At 40.8% G+C, this 19,762-nt stretch overlaps 2 protein-coding genes across 3 annotated transcripts; both read right to left on the bottom strand.

Moving 5' to 3' along the window:
* Positions 1–64: 64 nt before the first annotated feature.
* On the bottom strand, positions 65–5,100 carry cdc7 (cell division cycle 7 homolog (S. cerevisiae)). Of its 2 annotated transcripts, none has more exons than XM_037459239.2 (12): positions 4,895–5,100; positions 4,539–4,629; positions 4,106–4,192; positions 3,829–3,964; positions 3,274–3,367; positions 2,948–3,090; positions 2,453–2,789; positions 2,204–2,311; positions 1,924–2,102; positions 1,686–1,768; positions 1,355–1,504; positions 65–1,211 (listed from the first exon to the last, which is right to left on the bottom strand). In XM_037459239.2, exons 2-12 carry the CDS (start codon positions 4,627–4,629, stop codon positions 769–771), a joined length of 1,851 nt encoding a protein of 616 aa, XP_037315136.2. In that variant the 5' UTR covers positions 4,895–5,100; the 3' UTR covers positions 65–768. The 2 variants fall into 2 exon arrangements, with proteins under 2 accessions (XP_037315136.2, XP_037315138.2); XM_037459241.2 differs by having other exon boundaries at positions 2,726–2,789.
* A 604-nt stretch (positions 5,101–5,704) lies between these two features.
* Positions 5,705–19,501, bottom strand: hfm1 (helicase for meiosis 1). The gene is made up of 40 exons (XM_037459565.2): positions 19,416–19,501; positions 18,603–18,755; positions 18,392–18,507; positions 17,891–18,197; positions 17,080–17,417; positions 16,615–16,656; positions 16,408–16,478; positions 16,153–16,285; positions 15,565–15,716; positions 15,370–15,447; positions 14,889–15,044; positions 14,443–14,643; positions 14,062–14,150; positions 13,889–13,932; positions 13,636–13,737; positions 13,125–13,270; positions 12,822–12,916; positions 12,604–12,737; positions 12,459–12,506; positions 12,040–12,120; positions 11,816–11,907; positions 11,630–11,736; positions 11,463–11,510; positions 11,240–11,337; positions 11,010–11,144; positions 10,734–10,819; positions 10,481–10,564; positions 10,243–10,400; positions 10,009–10,112; positions 9,459–9,644; positions 9,301–9,366; positions 9,067–9,191; positions 8,518–8,600; positions 8,259–8,359; positions 8,077–8,166; positions 7,263–7,529; positions 7,081–7,162; positions 6,877–6,964; positions 6,093–6,244; positions 5,705–5,970 (listed from the first exon to the last, which is right to left on the bottom strand). Exons 2-40 carry the CDS (start codon positions 18,671–18,673, stop codon positions 5,916–5,918), a joined length of 4,611 nt encoding a protein of 1,536 aa, XP_037315462.2. The 5' UTR covers positions 18,674–18,755; positions 19,416–19,501; the 3' UTR covers positions 5,705–5,915.
* Between the last annotated feature and the right edge of the window lie 261 nt (positions 19,502–19,762).

Raw genomic sequence — 19,762 nt, 5'->3', positions numbered from 1 at the left:
GTGGCTTTAAGTTAATTATGAATATTACATCTGATGTGACTGCAGAGAACTTGACTTAAAATTCAATTCAATCTACGAAGCATTTTAGGAAATTTTCCACCTACGTAATAATAACAGTAATAAGTCATCAAATGTAGGAGTAAATACAGTTAAGATATTTCATACTGAAAATTTTATTAAAACAACCAAACTTGAATGAGGCAGACTACATTCAACGTTTTATAAATTAAACATTCTGGAAAAAGACAAACGGTAGCATTCATACTCAAATTAAAACGCATTTCGAACCTTTGGAAATCCCTTCATACAACACTGATGTGAGGTTTGACGTGTTGACAAGTGATTATTTGTACTTTTCCCTGTTGACCCTCTCCAGACTGACAATACGAGAAGGCCGGAGTCGACCATCACACCAGCCAGCAGTTATAACAAGACTCCTTAAGTGTTCTTTTTTTCCTTCCGTTGTTCCCTGAGATATAAAAGTACAAAGGGTAGAATTTAAAAAAACAAAATGATCAGACAGTGTGCACCGTGTCTTCACAGGAGGTCAGATACCTTCTAATACAAAACTGTTCAATTACAGACACAAAAAAGTCTGTCAGTTTAATGCCTCAAGTCGATACTCTGCCAGTCCGGGTCTCAGCTAACGATGCATATCAGAGCCCTTCAACACATCCGTCCTCCATGTACTTGAATGAATGGTAACTATTAAGTGTAACACTGCTCTGTCTTTGCATTAGGCAGTTAATTTAAGTTGAGCCAAAGACGTCACAGGTCTTTGAACAGCGGGTGCTGCAGGGCCTCAGCGGCTGTGATCCGGGTGGCCGGGTTGAGGTCCAGCAGCCGGTCCAGCAGTTTGTAGGCCTCATCGGGAACCCTGTCCCAGCCCTGCTCGTCTTGCTTCACCTTGCAGTCTGTCCTTCCAGCGGTCTCAGTGTCCCCTGAATGCTCCCCGTGGTTCGGGGGAGGAGCGCAGAGAGACGGAGGACTTTCACCAGCTTCTTCTTTGTGTTGCTTTGAGGCTCCTTGGGGGGGGCGGTGTGTGGGCGTATCATCTTGGATCCTGTGAGGACTTGGCACGGCGGGGTCTTTGTTGGCTTCGCGAAGCGGTGTGACTCCATCGTCTGGGGACGTCTTCCGTCCTCTCAGCGTCTCACACAGCGTTCTGAGGTCCTGCCGCGGCAGCACCCGGCTGGACGCCACTGCTTTACCTGAGTGAAGTTAATCCCCCCAAAACAGGTTCATTAATCTACACAGAGCCTTGTGTGCATCACAGCGAGGTCAAGGTTCAGTTCCCCTACGTCCGTACAGTGACTGTCTGGTGTTGATCATACTGCAGAAAATGAATACACACCAAAGGCCTTGGCAGCTTTGATGGTCTCTCTGGAGCCCCGTATGCTCATGATCTGAGTGAGGGCGATCAGGTCATCGCTGGCTTTGAAAAACGGGTAGCGGCCACTGAGCAGCGAGAGCAGGATCACACCAGCTGACCACACATCTATGGCTGCAAGACACGACGAGACGGGGACGGATGCAACATTAGTAACAACTACAACATGCGTTTCCCCCAGGATTTATAGATCTACAAAATACAGATTTGGAATGCAATGATCAGCAGTTTCTCCATATTTCTGGCATCACGCTTTCATCAATCAATCACAACAGTCATGGTTTGAGGTACAGACCTGTTCCTTGGTTGGGACACTTTGTGAGGACTTCTGGTGCTCTGAAGCCCGGCGTTCCGGCTCTGGGAGCCACCTGCTGCTTCCTTCATTAATAATAACAAGAAAGAGGTTTGAAGTCATTTCAGTCAGATGATATCAAAAACCAAATAAGTTAAATTCACGTTTATCATAAAGAATGATTGTACAGATGGAGTGGAAGTATCTTTTCATGATTTGTCTGTTGATCTGTCTCGGTTACCTGGACATGCAGATGTTGCAGACACGGTCAGTCAGGTAGCAGCTACAGGTGAGGCCCTGCTGCACGGTCCTCTGAGGCCTCTGACTGAGGCTCTGGGTCCTGACTGGCAGCGGGACTCGGTTGGCCGAAGACAGCCTACGGCCGTCTGCGGGGTCCTCTGTTCGGCTGAGTTTTACCATCTGGACCAGAAACAGTAAATATCAGTACACATCCAAATGTTTTTTCTTTTGTTTTAAGAAACTTTTTATTCTTCCAAAAATGTGCTTGATGCCTTGCTTGCCTCCGTCTTTAATGTGACTTGTTTGGCAGTGGATGGAGTTCGAGTGCAGCTGTTCAAGTTCCTCTCTCCAAACACAGGACGGGGCACTTTGCGTAACCTCACCAAATCCTAGAAAAAACAGACATGGATGGAAGAATTAGGCTTAAGTAGTTGTAACCAAATAAAGTGTAATAACACTAAATAATGGCTTTTCAGCTCTCACTGGACAAAGAACAGACCCACAAACACCATGAAATGTGAAGTGGACACCTTTGAGTGCTTTGTGCGAGAGGTGCTGACGGTGGTTGAGGCCGACCGTGCTTTTTTAACCAGTGCTTTCTGAGTGGCTGAGGAGGATGCAGTGGTGGATGAAGAAGACGAGGAAGGTGGTAAGTTTGTGGACTGATGCCCGGGCAAAGGCAGGGCAGCAGAGGCTGAGATGGTGGTTTTGGGGATCAGTCTTGGTGGTGCTTTGCTCCGGTGTGTGGGGTCTTGGTTCCCTGTGGACCCTCCACCTTTTTGCGTTGCCTTCTGCCTCACTACCTTCAGCATTTCAATGTGGGTGTCCGCTGTACCCTGAGCAAGGCCGAAGTCCACCAGCGCATACCTACACGCACGCACACACAATTAATTAATAACTTTACACTGGACACAAACTGCACAAAACAAGTAAGAATTTTCCTGTTAAGTATTAAATAAAAGAAAGAAGCAAAAAATGGGTGATGGTAAAACCAGCCTTTACTACTGAGGGAAAACATAACTCACATTTTGCTGTTCCTGTTGTACAGGAAATTGTTCGGTTTGATGTCTCTGTGAATGATACCAAACTGGTGGATGTGTCTCAGGGCCGTCAACAGGTGATAGATGTACAGACGGACTTCTTCAAAGCTCAGAGAGCCAATAATGTCCTGATGAATGAATTAGACATTTTAAATGACTTTTTAGCAAACAAGAACCAGTTTAAGGAAGCTACTCAATGATTTATGTTATGAGTATTAGATTACAGATTTTATAAGTTCAAAAAACTGTTAATAAGTCATTAAACCGTGGTAGCCAGTTCAAAAGAAACTATTGTGTAAAATTGTACATACCACAATAGCTTTATGCTCCAAATAGGGCATCACTATCACTACGTGGTCTTCCTTCCTGAAGCAATACGTCACCCCTATCACATTCTCTCTGCCTCTGAAACAAGAAAAAAGGACAGTGAGAAGACAAAAAAAACTTTAAATCCGATGAATGTGCGACTTCTCTGTGACAATGTCCCTCCCTTGATTGGTTCCTTTAACCATCATATGATTAAACACAAATGTACATTCATACAATCAAAGGAATGTATTGCCAAACAAGCCATCAGCGTATTGATGCTTGTAACACACAACTTGAAGCCCACACAAATTAGCCACAGCATAAAACTATCCTTTAAAAAATTAGAATTAACATTTTCGATACAACAGTTCTTTTATTTGCTATTTTAAAATTTGTGAAACCACAACTATTACATGTACAATAAGTAAATACTGTTGGACATCTGTACATCTATAACTGCAGCGTATACAGTAGTTTTCAAAATACTATGAATTAGCTGTTCAGTGTTTAAAAAGGCAGCTTAACTTTCATAAAACACACAACAGTCCCGGACTCACCCGGCGACAGTGAGACACTGAAGCTCGGCCGCGATGCGGGCAGGATGGCTGGTTGGGATGAGGTGCTTCAGGGCGAACAGCTCTCTCCTCCCATCGAGCATCTGAGCCTCACCAAGGTACACCGAGCTGAACGTACCTTGTTCACAGAAACATGGCATGAACACGTGAACAAATCTTCTGCGCCACTAAAACTGTATCTGTCTTTGAAAAAAAGATCATTTTACGCGTATACTTGCAAACTCCAAAAGGTGTGTAAGAATTTAGGCCAGGCACTTACCTTCTCCAATCTTGTCAGTTATGCGGAAAATCTTGGCCAGCTCAGGGATGGCTTTGTAGAGGATGCCGATTTCTATTTCCACATCACCTGAAACAAATCAGGAGTAAAAGTACACAGTGCCATAGTTGCACAACACACTTTTTGCATCCAGTCGTGCACACTCAGTTAGCAAAATTACTGGTTGTTACAAAAAAACTTAAAAGCCCTACATGTTACAACGTGAAGTTGTTTAAGATGACAGTTTTATTGTATTCTTAATAAAACAAACAACAAAAAAGTAACAAGTAGCTAAAATAATTAAAAACGTAAAAAAAACAGTTAACATGACAGTAAATATAATATTGCCTCGTTCAACTCAAATATTAACGTAACCCCATAACTTTGGTATGATATGTCGCATTGTTGTTTTTTTGTCATAGAAGGTCCAACTTACTTGAGACTTTGCTTCTCCTGGGACCTCTCTCTGATTGAATCATGCGCCCCTCTGTGCTGATCCCTTCAGCGCAGACAGGAAACAGCTCCATCTAAGAAGTTACAATCAGGAGAAAGGCAACTTAACTGGAAGAAGTTATGGGGAACTGCAAGTTGATTAACATAAATGTCATATTAACTTGGGAAGGGATGTCGAGGTTGATATTTTATTGACTTCATATAGTTATTGCCAGACGGATGAGAAATGTTGCAGTCTGTCATCCACGTTACAATGAATCTAACGTTAGCATGCTAGTGTTAGCTAGCGTCTCTCCAGCTAACGTCAGCACTAAAGACCCAAAACAAAAAGACACTCACCGCTTCAGTTGGCTGTAAAATGAAGTAACGTTTGTTTTCAAACAACAATATCTTGAAAATAACATATAGTGCTTAGCTAATATGGCATCGACCGCCGAATATAATTGCAAATATAAATAGAAACTGTGGCTGAATATAATAGTTTGTTGAGGGTTTCAGACTTTTTCAGCCAACAAACTCGGCGGTAAAAATGACGTCACTGAAATCTCGCGTTACATCAGCAAGTCACGCGGGATCAAAGTCTACAGGAAGGAGGGTGTGTGAATGAAAGATAATCAGGTTCAGTAAAGTGTAAAGGCTAATCTACTTTAAAACAGCTTTTCAAATCACTAAATGTACCTTAAATAATCACCCAATTTAACCATATAAAAAAGTATTATTATTATAAAATTATATAAATATTATTATTTTTGGTTATGAAATATATTTCGCCATTACTAAAACAGGTCAGGTTGACACAATCCCTGTACCGCACTGAAAGGTCCACTGAGAATAGTTGGTGTGCAAACTAACTTCCACAGCAAGCGCTCACGCTTTAAAGACTTTAGGTGGACAACCAGTCTGCGCCTTCACTCATAGTTTACCAACTTATTTGTGTAAACAGTGTGTATTTGAAACATTGGAATTTGTCTTTTTTTAATATCAAAGAGATTACCCTTAAAATATGTACTTCATGAGGAACTTCTCTATCGAAGGATGAAGATTTGTACACATTTCATTCATTCAAAACATCAAAAATACATCACAAAGCTATATGTCATTAAACTACAACTTCTTGTTGATTCACTCCCAAAGACTGACTCATTCAATCAACCCCAGACTTTATTAATAAATAAACAAATACAAAATGACCATAGTAACAATTAGAACTAATAGGCGAAACACAGTCATTTACAATACGAACGTACGGCAATACATCTTTAAGTCATAACGACGGGTAAAGATCACCAGTTAACACAATATGAACAGTGACCAAAAGACTTTCTGATGATGAGATATTCAGTTCGACAAGCAGTACTTTTTAAAATATACCATCAAATATCCCAAGGAAAGCTTCCTCTTCTTTGCATTTAATGCTGTGAACGTGAACAGTGTGTAAAAAAGATGGAATGGGTTAATCAGGAAAAAGATGCAAATTGAAAATTATTCATCATTTGCATTATGTTCTTAGCCGCGTTGCCGTAATAATTTGTACTACCTTCTGCTGACAGCTGAGCTGGTGTTGGATGGGACGCTCACAGTTGAGAAGAAATCAAACCCTCTGGGAACTGTGGCCACATGGGCCTCAGTCTGCTTTTGGAGAAATTTTGGTGCTTTGACTGTGATCTCCTCTCTGAAAGGACTTGATCTCTGCGAAAGGAGGAACGGGAGGCAGATGTCAGATGTGCCAATTTAAATTTGAACGAACCTTTGACTTGCTTAAACCTGGGACTGTGTAACCAATTGCCCACTATTACATTAGCCGGATATTCTTTTCTGCTGATCAGGAGATGAGAGATGCAACATTTACAATTTGAAAGGCCCTTTTCACAACAGCCATTTGAAATGTCACTGCAGGGTGTAATTAATAACCTTAATTATAGCCCTTCTTTATTTACGTAGGTTGGCCACGGCTTTGTGTTGTCCATGCTGGATCACGAGAATGACTGGGACATGCCGCATTGAACAGGAGCATAATTAGTTGAATTGATTAAACTGTGCTGTTGTGTCTATTTGGTAAAACAATGAAAAAAGTAATGGCCAAGCACTCAATTGTGTCTCTCAGGAACCCAAAATAATATGAATTAGTTAAACAAATCAAAAAGAAGTTTAAGCGGAAACCATGAATTCAACAGTATTATCTGTGCATCTGAATGTAGCCACTAAACTGTACAAGTACCACATGCATAGATGTCTGCACACACACACACACACACACACACACGCACACACGCACACACACACACACACACACACACACACACACACACACACATACACACCTTTTCATTCCAGCCAAATGTGCTTCTGTTCAGAGGTCTGACTGTAACCAGTGAGGGTCCTTGTTCTCTGACTTCAGGCAAAACCGACCTAAAAACAAATAAATGATGGGGTGTATATATGTCTTGACTAAAATATTAAATATCTTTTGAGAGGAGATTTGTTTTATTTCACACATAACAATGCTTTTGGGTAATTGGCCTTACCTCAGTGGCATTCTGGCTGTGGTCACACAGGGTTTGACTTGTGAGTGACTGAGGAGCACCAGCGCAGATGAAGCAGCAAGGCCTACACATGAAAAAGATGAGCTAATAAAATTCATAACAAAGATTGACAAATAATCCCTCGTAACCAGGCCTGAAGTAGAGTGTATACGACTTCCCTCGACCTGGCATGTTGTAGCCGACACACTGCTGGACTTCAGGTTGACACAAGGCCAATGGCATCTCGCTGGCATTCACCAAGTTCTCGTCATCAAAGTCGTCCCACTCGTTTCCAAGGTCAAAGCTGACCGTCGGTATTTGTGGGGAAGAAGCATTTACGCAGGGAGCGCCCTGGTTTGTCACGGCAGCCGAGCTGGTTGTTTGGATCCGGCTTAGAAGCGGTTTCTGGTTGTGGCAAACACTGACTCCTGGGTTCATCCACGCGGAAGAAGCTGAACGCAAATTCATTTTATAAAAAAGAATGAATACACAATAAAATGGTGCTGCACTTTTAACCTTCTTGGATTCAATCTGAAAAAATTATATCTTGAGTTTTTAAAGACCATAATTAGTGACATTGCATGTTTTCTACCTTTCACTACAAACCTGTTGTTATGTACAATATAATTAATTGATTGAAGAAATTACATACACTGTGTTAAAAAATACATTCTTCTGTCTCTGCAAATTTCATGTACCCTAATTTGCCTTCTTGCATGAAGAAAGTTGCATTTCTATTAATCTCCATCTATCCAAACGTTTGAAATCATCTATCTGTCAAATTATATTTAACAATGTGGCTAGTCTTAGCTTTACTTTCTGGGATATGGTCAAAGAATAACTCCATTCAAAGATGAGTTACCGATAGTTAACTGAAATGAGCTGATAACAATGACTAAGAGCAATTGAAACTAGTATATAGTGCACACTGAATAATAATTAATTTCTAGTTAATGTTCTTACACTCCAAACCACCAATAGGCTTTTAATTTGACTTACATTTTTTAACAATAATCTGATGTGGAGCTTGAGATGCCTTTACAGGCTCCTCCATCATCCCGGCGGTGTCCTCAACGTAGTCTTCATAATCTGAGTACAAGGTACCGAAACATACAGTCACAGATCATGTGTTAAATCGTTGGGCATTGTGTTCAGTTCAGAGTCATCTTCAATTTGATTACTACTGTCAACATGGTTCAGATGGACGATGTCAGGCTCTATCTGGTCTCCTGTCAGATCCACAATGTCAACATGTGGTCCTTCCCAGTGACTTCCTTCGTACCTTCAAGTACATTAGGACATGAATATATGTCAGTGTCATGACTTTTAAACATATTTTGTTGTGACACTTTCTCATCTAATGTGCAGCAAAGTTGAAGGACTAATATTTAGTATAATATTTGCACAGAGGATCAAAGTCCAAAATGTCAGTGTGAATACCAGGAAGTTGTAGGTAGCCTCTCTTTGGGTTTGTAGGCAAACTCCTGCATGTCAACAGAAACAGATTCCTCACTAATTTTCATCTAAGGAAATAAAGCAAAACACGAACACAGAATTGTTGAGTACACAGAAAAATAGACTTTAGTGGACTTACAAGCAAATAAGAAAGATACTTTTAAAGTTTGTAACAAAAGAATATTATTACTTTTAATAGTAATTATAAATCTGCACATTGTAGACCTATAACTAAATATGACATTTTAAAGAACACGTTTGCATGCATGGTATTTGTTATGTATATATATTTAAACAGTTAAATTCTCATATCTTAATATACAATATAATAGCTGTTCATGTAGTGTTTTTTGGAGAATAAAACCTAACATCAGTGCACTTTGCATTTCATCCTGGGTGAGGTTTAGTAAAACACGGCCTTATAATAATCACAGGCTACATTCAGTTGGGATTTATTTCAGTCCAACTTTCAGTTTTTGTCTGCGATGGCTGTAATGTTAAGTGAATATGATGCAAGGATTTATTCTTCCTCACCTTCAGCCGTTTGACAGGAGTCTGTGGAAGGGTGTCACATCTGTTCCTTAAGTCTTTCAAATAGGAAGAGAAACTGGACTCCTGATTTGCTGACCTCTTCCTTGCCACAGCCACACCTACTTTACCTTGAGGGAAGAGGGAAGAGAATTTTGAGTGCTAAACAAAACAAAGCACAGGTGGACAAATGTGCACAGTAAGAGACGCACACAGTGAAAGACGAGCGATGGTACTCACAGCAGTCGTGGCCACAGAGATCCTTATTCTTGCAGTAGTGGTTGCATTGTCTCTTATTGCTTAAATCTGGTAAGATAAAATGAGATAAAATAAAACATGTCTCAAATATCCACCTGCTTTGCAAGACATACAAAATCATCAGTGAAACAGTGTAGTGCCTTGGTCTGTAGCAGATGTGGCACTTTCCCTGTGACCCGCAGCCTGATCTGTAGAATGTGGTTTCAGTGCAGCGTGCTGAGGTCTCTGTCCTGTCGGATCAAAGGGTGTGTTGGAAGGAATTTCATTTCCAAACCTTCTGGCTCCAGAGTAGTAGACGTTGAACTTGTGCTGGATGTCCAGGCCCACTGTCGGAGAGAAAAGGCCAAAATAATCAGTAAATGCACTGCCATGCAGTATTGAGTTTAAGAGTCAAAGATAAGTTGTACATTAAATATGAAAAATTACAGAAAAATGGGAACTTAGGAGAAAAGTGGCTTAGCTTTACATTCATTTAAATGTATTACAATTGTCAGCTTTACACAGAATAACGGCCTTATTTGACACACTTGTTTCTCAGGTATACCCGAACACAACGAAATTGTTGTGCACCGGGCATGGGCAACTTTGTAACTGAACAACTAAACATACCTTTGTTACCTTCTATATTATGGTTGATACAGATTGTGGTTACATCTCCATGTTAAATGTGAAGGCATTTCCATGTCTCACCATATTGTGAGCTGATGAGATTGACACTGATCTCCTCTCCTTTCGAGGCCTTTGCCACCTCAATCTTCTTTGACCAGCTGCCACACTTCAGCAGGACCAAATCCCTGGAAACAAACAAGAGGCCGCCCAGCAGAAATTCAATAGGCTGTATATCCTTAAACCAGGTTCTGCCTTGAGGGAATGAAGACCACACAAAAGTTGTTAGAGCCTGGGGACCAATTTGGTTTTCCTCACGTGAGTTTCTGTAAGAAGACCACAGCGTTGTCAGAGTTTCCGATAATCAGAGAGATATAGTGGTCGTCAGGAGCCGTTCTCCTGGACAGCAGCTGAGCTTGATTTTTGAGGTTTACCTTCACCACAATCTCTGCCGTAGCACAGCTATACCTCGGAAGCTACGAAATACAAAGATAACTGCTATCACATGTAACCTCGCAATAACGGCTCATGTCCTCTGCTAACAAAAGTATTTTACCTGCTCCAAAGTTACTTCATACTTTGGGAGATTTGTGGCAGATTCTTTGATTTGGTTCCCAAATGGTGGATGTCTGTTGACAATCTGAAAAAAGTTATCCAAATACTTAATATAGTAATTCTTTGGACATCTGGCTGTGCCGTATTGTGATCACAGTCAAAGAAACCGAGCCTGGGGTCGACTTTCAGCTCATACAATGGTACATCAAATGATTTAGATTATTAGAAATTGCATAAATATTACAGTGACTGACCAGCTCAAGCTCTCTGGCGTTGATTTGCTCTATTTTACTGAAAGTGGTGAGTCCAGCGTTCACCATGGCCGTCGACAGCGTCTGGCCTGAAAAACACTGTGTATTATCATAAAGTGTTGATATTTAGTACAAGACTGCATTTGCATCTAATATGAGGATTGCATGGTTTGTTGGTTCATCCATTGTCTATCAGCTGGCATGGAGATTAGTCATTTCAATACTATATATTTACATTGCCTGGCTACAATATGCTATAGTCGGCTGATGTTTATCTACCTATCTTTTCCAGCTGTTTGGAAACATAGAACGAGTTTTCCCAAAGCTTGGCTCTGAAGCACTTGGCCAGGATCAGGGAGTTAAGCACCGCGGAGAAACCAATCCGAGAACGGTGACTCAGAAACTCTGACAAGCCTAATTGGGATCAAAATACAATTAAAGTTTTAAAAATATCATGATAAAACAGAGAGAACTTTGTTTATGCGTTATTCCTGATTTAACAAACATACATTTGCTGATGCGCATCCCGTTCCTAAAGATCTTGGCCGTGTCCTGTGTAAGTCCAAACTCTTGAATAGAGATGGATCCCAACTGAGCCTGAATCAAGCTGCAAACAAGGTAAAACACACATACAGTAATACGCATAGTCCATGAGAACTCATGATATCTATTTGATAACAGCATTAAACCAGTGTTTCTTTAACAGAGAGAACGCTGAATGAATACACCTACCAGTTCACTTTCATCTCACTGGTTTTGATTTTTCCCTGAATGGGAAACCTGGAAAAATATAGAAATGTTTTTTTTACAATCGGTTGTGTCTACGTGTACCATTAAGCTTTTGAAAACCGGGGTTATGATACAACATATGCACTGTCTACGCTATAAAAGGGTTTGACCTGATAGTGATCCTGTTCTTGTCCCTGTTGAAGGTGTTCAGGGTCCTCTTCTCGTTCATTCTCAACTGAATGTCGCTGAACTCTCTGCTCTTCGACACCAACTCAATCTGTGCATCCAATACAAAAGGTCACTACATGGGCCAATTGAATGAAAACACAGGTGTGCAGTTTCATGGGGAAACCTACCAGGTCAGAAAGGCTCTCGGTGCCGGTCGCTTTGCTGAACTGTGTCATGGTGTCGAATGCAACACAATACCTGGCCATCAATCTGCCGCCTTCTGCAGGGAACCAAACTCTTTAACAGTTGTAAGGCTCAATTAAAAAGAAAGAGTGTAGATAAAAGGTGTCATCTACTAAGTGAAGACAATTAACTAGTGAGGCAGTTCAGTTAAATGTGTTTCTTTCTCTACCTGTTGGTTTGATGTTGATTTCCTCATCCATGTCGATCAGACCAATGGAGGACAGAGAGTTGAGGTTCTTCAGACACAGTTCTGTGAGAGAAAAAATGCAACTACTTAAAATAAGGCTTTTTAATGGCCATCGTAGGGAGAATTTTCTCATTGCAAAAAGTCTATGAGGAAATTACACTACTGTTTATATTTATATTCTGAGGAAATATTGTTAACACAAGTTCATGGTTCCCATTGCTTCAATACAGGGTGATTTTGTAATTTAAGGTCCCATGGAGTAAAATGAATAATAAAGCACATTTTGCTTCAGGGTGTGGCTACCTTGTGATTCACACGTCGCTACCAGTGTTTTACATCACTTTGACCCCTTCTTACATACGGTCTATGCTTCACATGGATTAAATACGTTTTGGGCCCACCTTGCAGTTTTGCTTCGATTCCATATCTGTCCAAGCTTGCGGGAAAACCTGAAGAGTTTAGGCCCAGCGAATGTTTTTTACACACAGACATGAAAGGAATTTTCCTTCTGAAATGGTTTGTTGTCTGTTTGTTTGGAGCTCTGACCATAGTGTGTGGGGTTCTTCAGGGCTCGGATGTACAGGAAGGTGGAGCGTATCCAGTCCAAAGCCATGTTGACATCCCTGATGGTTTGAAGAACAATCTCAGCATTCAGGTGCTCCACCAGGTGACTGTGTAAGCTGCGGAGAAGAGGAATACTGTGAGCTCATGTAGTGTAGACAAGCTGAGGGAGAGATGAATGTCAAGTGACTGAGCTGTAACACCTGCTCTCAATAATCTCCACCCCATTCATAAGTTTCATGTACTTGTCTTTGGTTTGGATCTTGGTCATGATCACTGCAGTCGCTGAGGTGTCAAACTAGAGGAATAAAAAAATTAAATCAGTATTTAGGTTGTTCATCATTTCAAACCAACCGTTGCTATATTTCTTACTCTATTTAGTGTAAGATTATATTTCCATAAGATAAAACATATTCCTGCATGCCAAAGGGTAGTGCAGTTACTCTTTCCTCGTTGAGGCGGGTAAGAAAAATAACTTCAGTATTTTATTGTTATTCTGCCATTACTTGTGGTCTTCCAGCTCGGCCAATCATCTGCAGTAAGTCAGCTTCGCTGTACTCCTCACAGGATCCTGCCACATACTGCATGGTAGACTTGATCACTACCAGATGAGCTGGCAGGTTCACCCCCATGGCCAGGGTCCTGGTGGTGACTAGGGATTTTAAAAATGAGACCAAAAGCGCAGATTTAGTGCCCATGAAATGCAATATCAACTCAATTTAAAACACTACAGTACAACTGGGTCAGTCGATACGGGGTGGAAAATCATGAACATTGCTACTGGCATAAAGCATAACAGAATGAGTCTGCAATTTGTATTTTCCTTGAACAGGCAGTTCCCCGGATCGCTAGTGTCTCACATGTTAAGGGTGTAATACAGAACGACTCATTCAGTGTAACTTGTTTTTCTGGTTTACGTCTGCACATCACAAAGGCAACACCCAATCATGTTGCACACGTGTATAGTCACAAAATGTTGTAAAACACGATAAAACTGCACTAACGACAACGACTCACAGAGGACAGGCAGGTCTCCCTGAGTGAAGGCCTCTTCTATCAACTTCCTATCCGACAAGTCAACTCCTGCGTGGTGGTAACCGACTCCTAACACCAACAGATCTGGACCACAAACACAACACCAAATAATGTTATACAGTCGACACCTACATGATCAAATGAACATGTACTTTCTTACTGGGGCTGGAGCTCTGGACTGAAATAGGTTTCAAAGTGTGTATCGCTGGGTTTTAGGTTTCAAAACGGGACTCACCTCTCAGTTTTGAATCCAGAATAGAGTTTGCATATTTCGTCAGCCTTAACAAATTACAAGTAGCAAAAAGTAAAGATCAAGCTTTCAATTAAATGTGCTACACTAAATAATAACACAATGTTTGGATGAAGAATTGGACATGTGACAGCATTTCATGTGTAACTGAGACATACCTCTGCTTGTGCTCAATGCTCATCATAAACCGAGCATCCTTGGCCAGAACTGTAGCTGCCTGCTGGACTCCTTTCCGTGTAGAGCAAAACTACAGAATGACATAGTTATTATTAAACATAGATGGCAAATTCCAAGTGAATATTATACGTTTGTATAGAAAGTACAGGTCATACACCTTACTAACTTCATGTTTTCTGACATATACATAATAATTATATTGAATATATGAATCCATTGAATAAAAAAACAATGTCAATAATGAATGTACAATTAATGAAAAAATGAAATTCCACCATCCTCATTATTTTTGAATAGCCCTACAATTGTGTCAAACGAACACACACACAAGCAGAAGAATGAAAGCTCAATTTCCCACCCACCACTAGTGCAGGCTTCTGGTCAGAGTACGTTTGTATGATGTTGGACATCTTGTAATTGAGCAAAAGGTCAAACTTAAACTCTGTCTGGTTTGGGGTCGAGGGGAATCCCAGCACCACCTTCCTCAGCTTCACGGGACGGTAGCTCTCGTCCATGTCAAGGTATGTGGCAGGACCTCTCTCATCAGACAGCCAGTCTGCTATCTAACAGCATAACGCAGCAGATGAAACGATGTACAAGCACAAACACAGAAATGAGTCTTAAATGTCAAAGAACAGTGCTCAGTCAAGTACCCTTCTGAATTTGTTGCTATTTTTATGTTTTTCCAACGTAATTACGTAGGGACGGCAATAAACCAATCTATCTTCAAATCTTATCAGTCAGAGAGATTTGGCCACTGCGTTTTGAATTCCTTGCATGAACACATTACTGCTGTGCACCTACGTACGTCAGAGGTGTTTGGTATGGTGGCTGATACAGCCACAAACCTCATAGAGAGGCCAGTCTCTGGATTCTGTGCTGTTCTGTATGCGTGCACAGCCTTCATCCTGCTCACTACAACTTCCAGTGTGGCACCACGAGTCGCATCCTTCACCACGTGCACCTGGAACAACGAAATGGGCTATTTTACAGTGGACTTAAAAAATATCTGTAACGCGAAAGAGATTTAAATAATATGAGAAGGTGCATCTTTGTTTAGAAAAGCGAAAAAATGTTGTCTCTCTTAACATTAGCCAAATATTGTACCATCACTTCCTAATGGCTAACCTAGAAGGCAAAGATGTGCCTTTGCCAGTCCGGCATAATTCTGCTTAATGTGGATGGTACGTCTCCTGGACGAGTGTACAGTGAGCATCCACCACTGTGAAGGGGGATTATGAGATCACATTATATATATTTCAAAAAGGTCTCTGAACAAAATATCTGACCTCATCGATAAGGAAGAGCCTGACTAGCTGCAGCATACAATTATCCTTCCATTTTCTTGTCATGCTGTCCCATTTTTCCTGTGAAAAGAGGAATACAACATTACGTATTCAATTCCAATCACAATGCTAGTTGTGATTCATTTTTTGTCTTCCTTCATGTGTTGCATTTCTTTAATTAGGAGTATAATATCACACAGGCGTTGTGAGGATGATGTGGGAGTCCTGAATCTCAAAGAAGTCATCGATCTCTGTGTCTCCCGTCAGCTCCTTACAGGTCAGCCCCAGAGGACCAAACTTCTTCTTCCAGCTCTCAAAGCACTGACTGCAGAGAGCCTTGATGGGGGCCACTGGTAAGAACAGTGACATGGTCAGACACACCATAAATCCATAACGTAATCAACAAATCTAATCCAGAAATAATACACTTGAAATAAAAGCTATTTAAGGTTCCCTGTGTATGATTACAATCAGATGTCTTGTGTTGAAACATTGCAACTCGTCACTCACTTTGTTAAAGCTGTGACTCACTGGCAAAAGAAATCCTGCCTCGTGCTTTATTCCACCACAAGCTTTATTCGCATTGGCAAAACGTTTAAACATTACATTTAAAAAAAAGTATGTTCATAAACTTGGGATCGTTCTAAACTTTCTAAATAGGAAACATTTCTCCTTTTACTGAAAATGGAAATTTACACACATTTGTGAATATAAATATTACCTCGAGACCAAATTGAATCAGACTGGAGCTATATTTATGTACGTTCTACATGTTAATATGCTTACTATAGACAGCTTTGACATCTTTCCAGGGCTCTGATGACTCCATTAAAAGACGAATGATTGCCAGCTCAAACAGCACTGTTTTACCAGATCCAGTAGGAGCACATGCAACAAAGTTCTTACTTGTGTAAAGAACCTGTGTGAATAAACAAAAGAAATACAATCACAGTTAGCAGGTTATAACAAGGAAGTGGAAACTATCAAACCACTAATAATCATCAACATTAGGTAAATAAAAGGCTTTCAAATAATGCTTACTTCATCCAGAGCTTTGGACTGAACATAGTTGAAAAAGGGAAACTCATTGAAGACAGATCTGAACTTAGCTGCTGTGTTAGCATGGATGAGTGAATAAGCCCACATTACTTGTGAAATTGCATTCCAAACACTTTAGCCCAGTTCAAACATAGAATGTTGTCTAAAATGTTGAAATTGTGTTAACTTATGCAACAGCAAAAAGGATACGGATTTCAGAGACTGGTCTCAACACCCCCATCCCAGAGGAACCTAAAATGTACAAAATCAAAACATAACATAACTTTCACTTTGAGTCACACTCTTGATTCCACCGTGACAATGATATGAAATGTTTCACATTTGTGTAGGGTATAAAGTTGAGGGATATTCCATTTTTGAGAATGCAAGTCAAATATCAAAAAAGTGTCAACCACATGTGGTTTGTTACAAGGGTTCTACTGTTGCTGCACCGGTTATACTGATTTACAATCCACCACCTAGTGACCAGTATGTAGAATTACAGTAGAACGGTCAACGAGGAGAGCTCACCTCATTTCACCTCATTGCCATAAGCACAATGTGGCAGCTGATGCACATTAGCCGCACCACTTTACAGAATTTATGCGAGTGTTATTTGGTAAACTAGTGAAGGCTACAGCGCCGGTGTGCGATTGTGTCAATGCAGTGCCGCACCTTCTATGCAAAGCGGCTGAGGCGTCATGGGTGGAACGAAGGCTCTCTTTGTGCCGTTGTCCTGCATCTCAGCATTTGCCGTTGTGTGCGGCGGTCGGCCCCTCGCTGCAGATGAGCAAGAAGGAGGGGGTGGGAAGGGGGGCTTGGGGGACAGAAGAGAAGCTGCCTGGTTAACTGTCGCCCGTGGCGCCTGAAGAGGAGGCACTGTCACCATGGCAACCGCGCTGAGAAAAGTTTGAGGTCTGGATGCTGTCTGGCTTTGACTGCTGCTGCTGCTTTTGAGGTCGTCTACGTTTGACGAGTCACCTCCAGTGTTCAACATCTGAACCTTGAACAAACTGTTGTGGGAGGAGGGGAGGACAAGGAAGGAGATGACGAGGAAAGAAAAATGAGAGAGGGAAAACAATTAGGCTTATTTGAAGAACCACCATGTGGGGGGATGGTTTTGCATCTTTTTATATTGCCATTCACATGAGTAAAAAGCAAGCCTCTTCATGATATACTGCAGCTTCATCTTAACTGAGCATGTCAATTCCACCAATTTGAGGGATTAGAAAGTCACATTTTTGGAGACCCAAAAACTGGAAACATTTTATACTAGTGATCCTAAAAAATTTAAGCACTTTTAAGAAGACGTTGCACATCTGCCTCCAAGGAGAGAAAGATCATTGTAGGCCTGCTTTGTGCAGTCAGAAGGCCACATATTAATATTTGGATTTTGAAATCATTAACTTGCAACTGCTCAGATGTGGATATTCATTCTCATGTTGGGGGACATATGTGTCGTCTTGATCAAATATCTGCCACTTGCCTTTTCCGTAGAGGTGGGCTTTTGCTTTGCTCCTGAGACAACGACCTTCTGCTGATGACTGGATGACCAGAGTGCTGCGGGGTTTCATCACTACTTCTGCCACTCTGACAGGAACCTCGGGAGTAATCCCGAAACCCGTTACCTCCCCAAAAGCTGGTGCTGGTGCTATTGCCGCCACTTTGAGTCATCTCAATCTCTTTCTCGTCATTGTTATAAGAGTAGGGGCTATTGATCTTTGATGGTAAAACCATAAGAGAATCTGATCCTTTGGAAGGAGGCAGGAATCTATTGAATCCCTGTGAGAAACCTGTGAGTGAGAACAAGACTAGGATTCTGTCGTGTTTACGCAAGCACAGAAAAAATGAGAAATCTTTCCAGCCTATTCAAGCAAGTATATAATGAGTGAGTTACATAGTTAAATTTAGTAGTTCTTCTACAGGCCAAACACTGAGCAGTTTACTCAAAACAAGATAATTCACACTAATCCAGAGCACAACCTACTGTATTGGGGAGAAAAAGACTCTGCCTCCTTCTGCAATTCCTGCGTGGCTGGAACTTGAGAAAGGGATGGAGGCACTTCCAGCTGCCATTTGCTGACCTCCTGGTGCAGTGGCTTTCTGCCAAATACAATCCACAGGCAAAAAAAACACATTAATTTAGCGGTGAGCGAGACAAAGGAAGAAGGATGATGTGGGTCATCTCAGTCACTCACACTTTGTGGACAACGGGTTTCTCAAAAAATAGATTGTCCAAGGACAAGGTGCAGTCATCAGTGTCCAACATCTCTTTTGGTTGTGTAAGTGCTCAAAATGTAAAGTGGGGCAATATCAATCAATCAATCACTATGGATCTTGGGTTGGGACATCTGGCTCAAAGAAGGAAACAAATGAGGGATAGTTTTGTGCAAGGGAAAAGCTATTGCAGCTGCAAGATTAGGTTTCAAGGTTTGTTTTGGCCTGCTGCATAAAATATAGTTTAACATTACCATATTTTTCTCTTATAACATATTCTAAAGAACAAAAATCAAACTTCCAAATGATTTGTCAGTTATATTATACTGATAATTAACAAGCTTGGTAGTGTCCAACTATTTACAGAAATGAAAGGATCACTACATTACAGACAATAATTATGTATATTTCGTTTTTCATAGAACCACAATTAGCCATATTCTTGCTGAGTCACCTTGAGCATTTACTACAACATTAGCTAACGCTACATGTAACATTAGAAGGGAATGCTCTTAGTAGCCAGCTGCTGAACACAATGTATTTTGTGTCTTAAGTGATGTAACTACGTTAGTAATGGTATCTCAAATTAACATAGAGCTAGTTACTTCATTACCTAATAACATTTCTGGCCCGAAACAGTGAAGGAAATTAGCTTTACTAGCTTTAGCTAGTGAACAACTGGCTAACGTTAGCATTCAAAAATTAATATATTTTAATTAATGGCTGTCAGCTCCATAGTTACATCAGTTTAACCCTGTAAAAGTTATATTTCCTCCCGGTGAACGAAACGTTACCTGTTATAATGAATACTTTGGAAGCATAAATATTAATATGTGTAGCTAGGTAAGAGCCTGAGCCTCACCCTTGACCAAATCATTTTGCAATGTTGGCGCGAGATTGAACTCATTAGTAACAACTGTATTTATTAGCATATTTAAAGTAGCAGTAACTTACACCTTTATTAAATAGATTGTCTAGAGCTGAATGTTTGAATCAAAATGTAAGTAGTCCAACTATAAAATATGTTTTAGAGTATGTGTTTAAACATAATGTGGTTTTTGGCTGAAACACACAAGGCTGTGATTTACTGCACCGGCGGAGGACCGGCTACGAAAACAACAAAGACCTGTGCGAAGACAAC

Source organism: Pungitius pungitius, chromosome 15 (genome assembly GCF_949316345.1).
Source record: "Pungitius pungitius chromosome 15, fPunPun2.1, whole genome shotgun sequence".
Taxonomy (NCBI): domain Eukaryota; kingdom Metazoa; phylum Chordata; class Actinopteri; order Perciformes; family Gasterosteidae; genus Pungitius; species Pungitius pungitius.
Note: the sequence above shows the minus strand (reverse complement) of the source record. Positions and strands in the feature narration are given on the sequence as shown.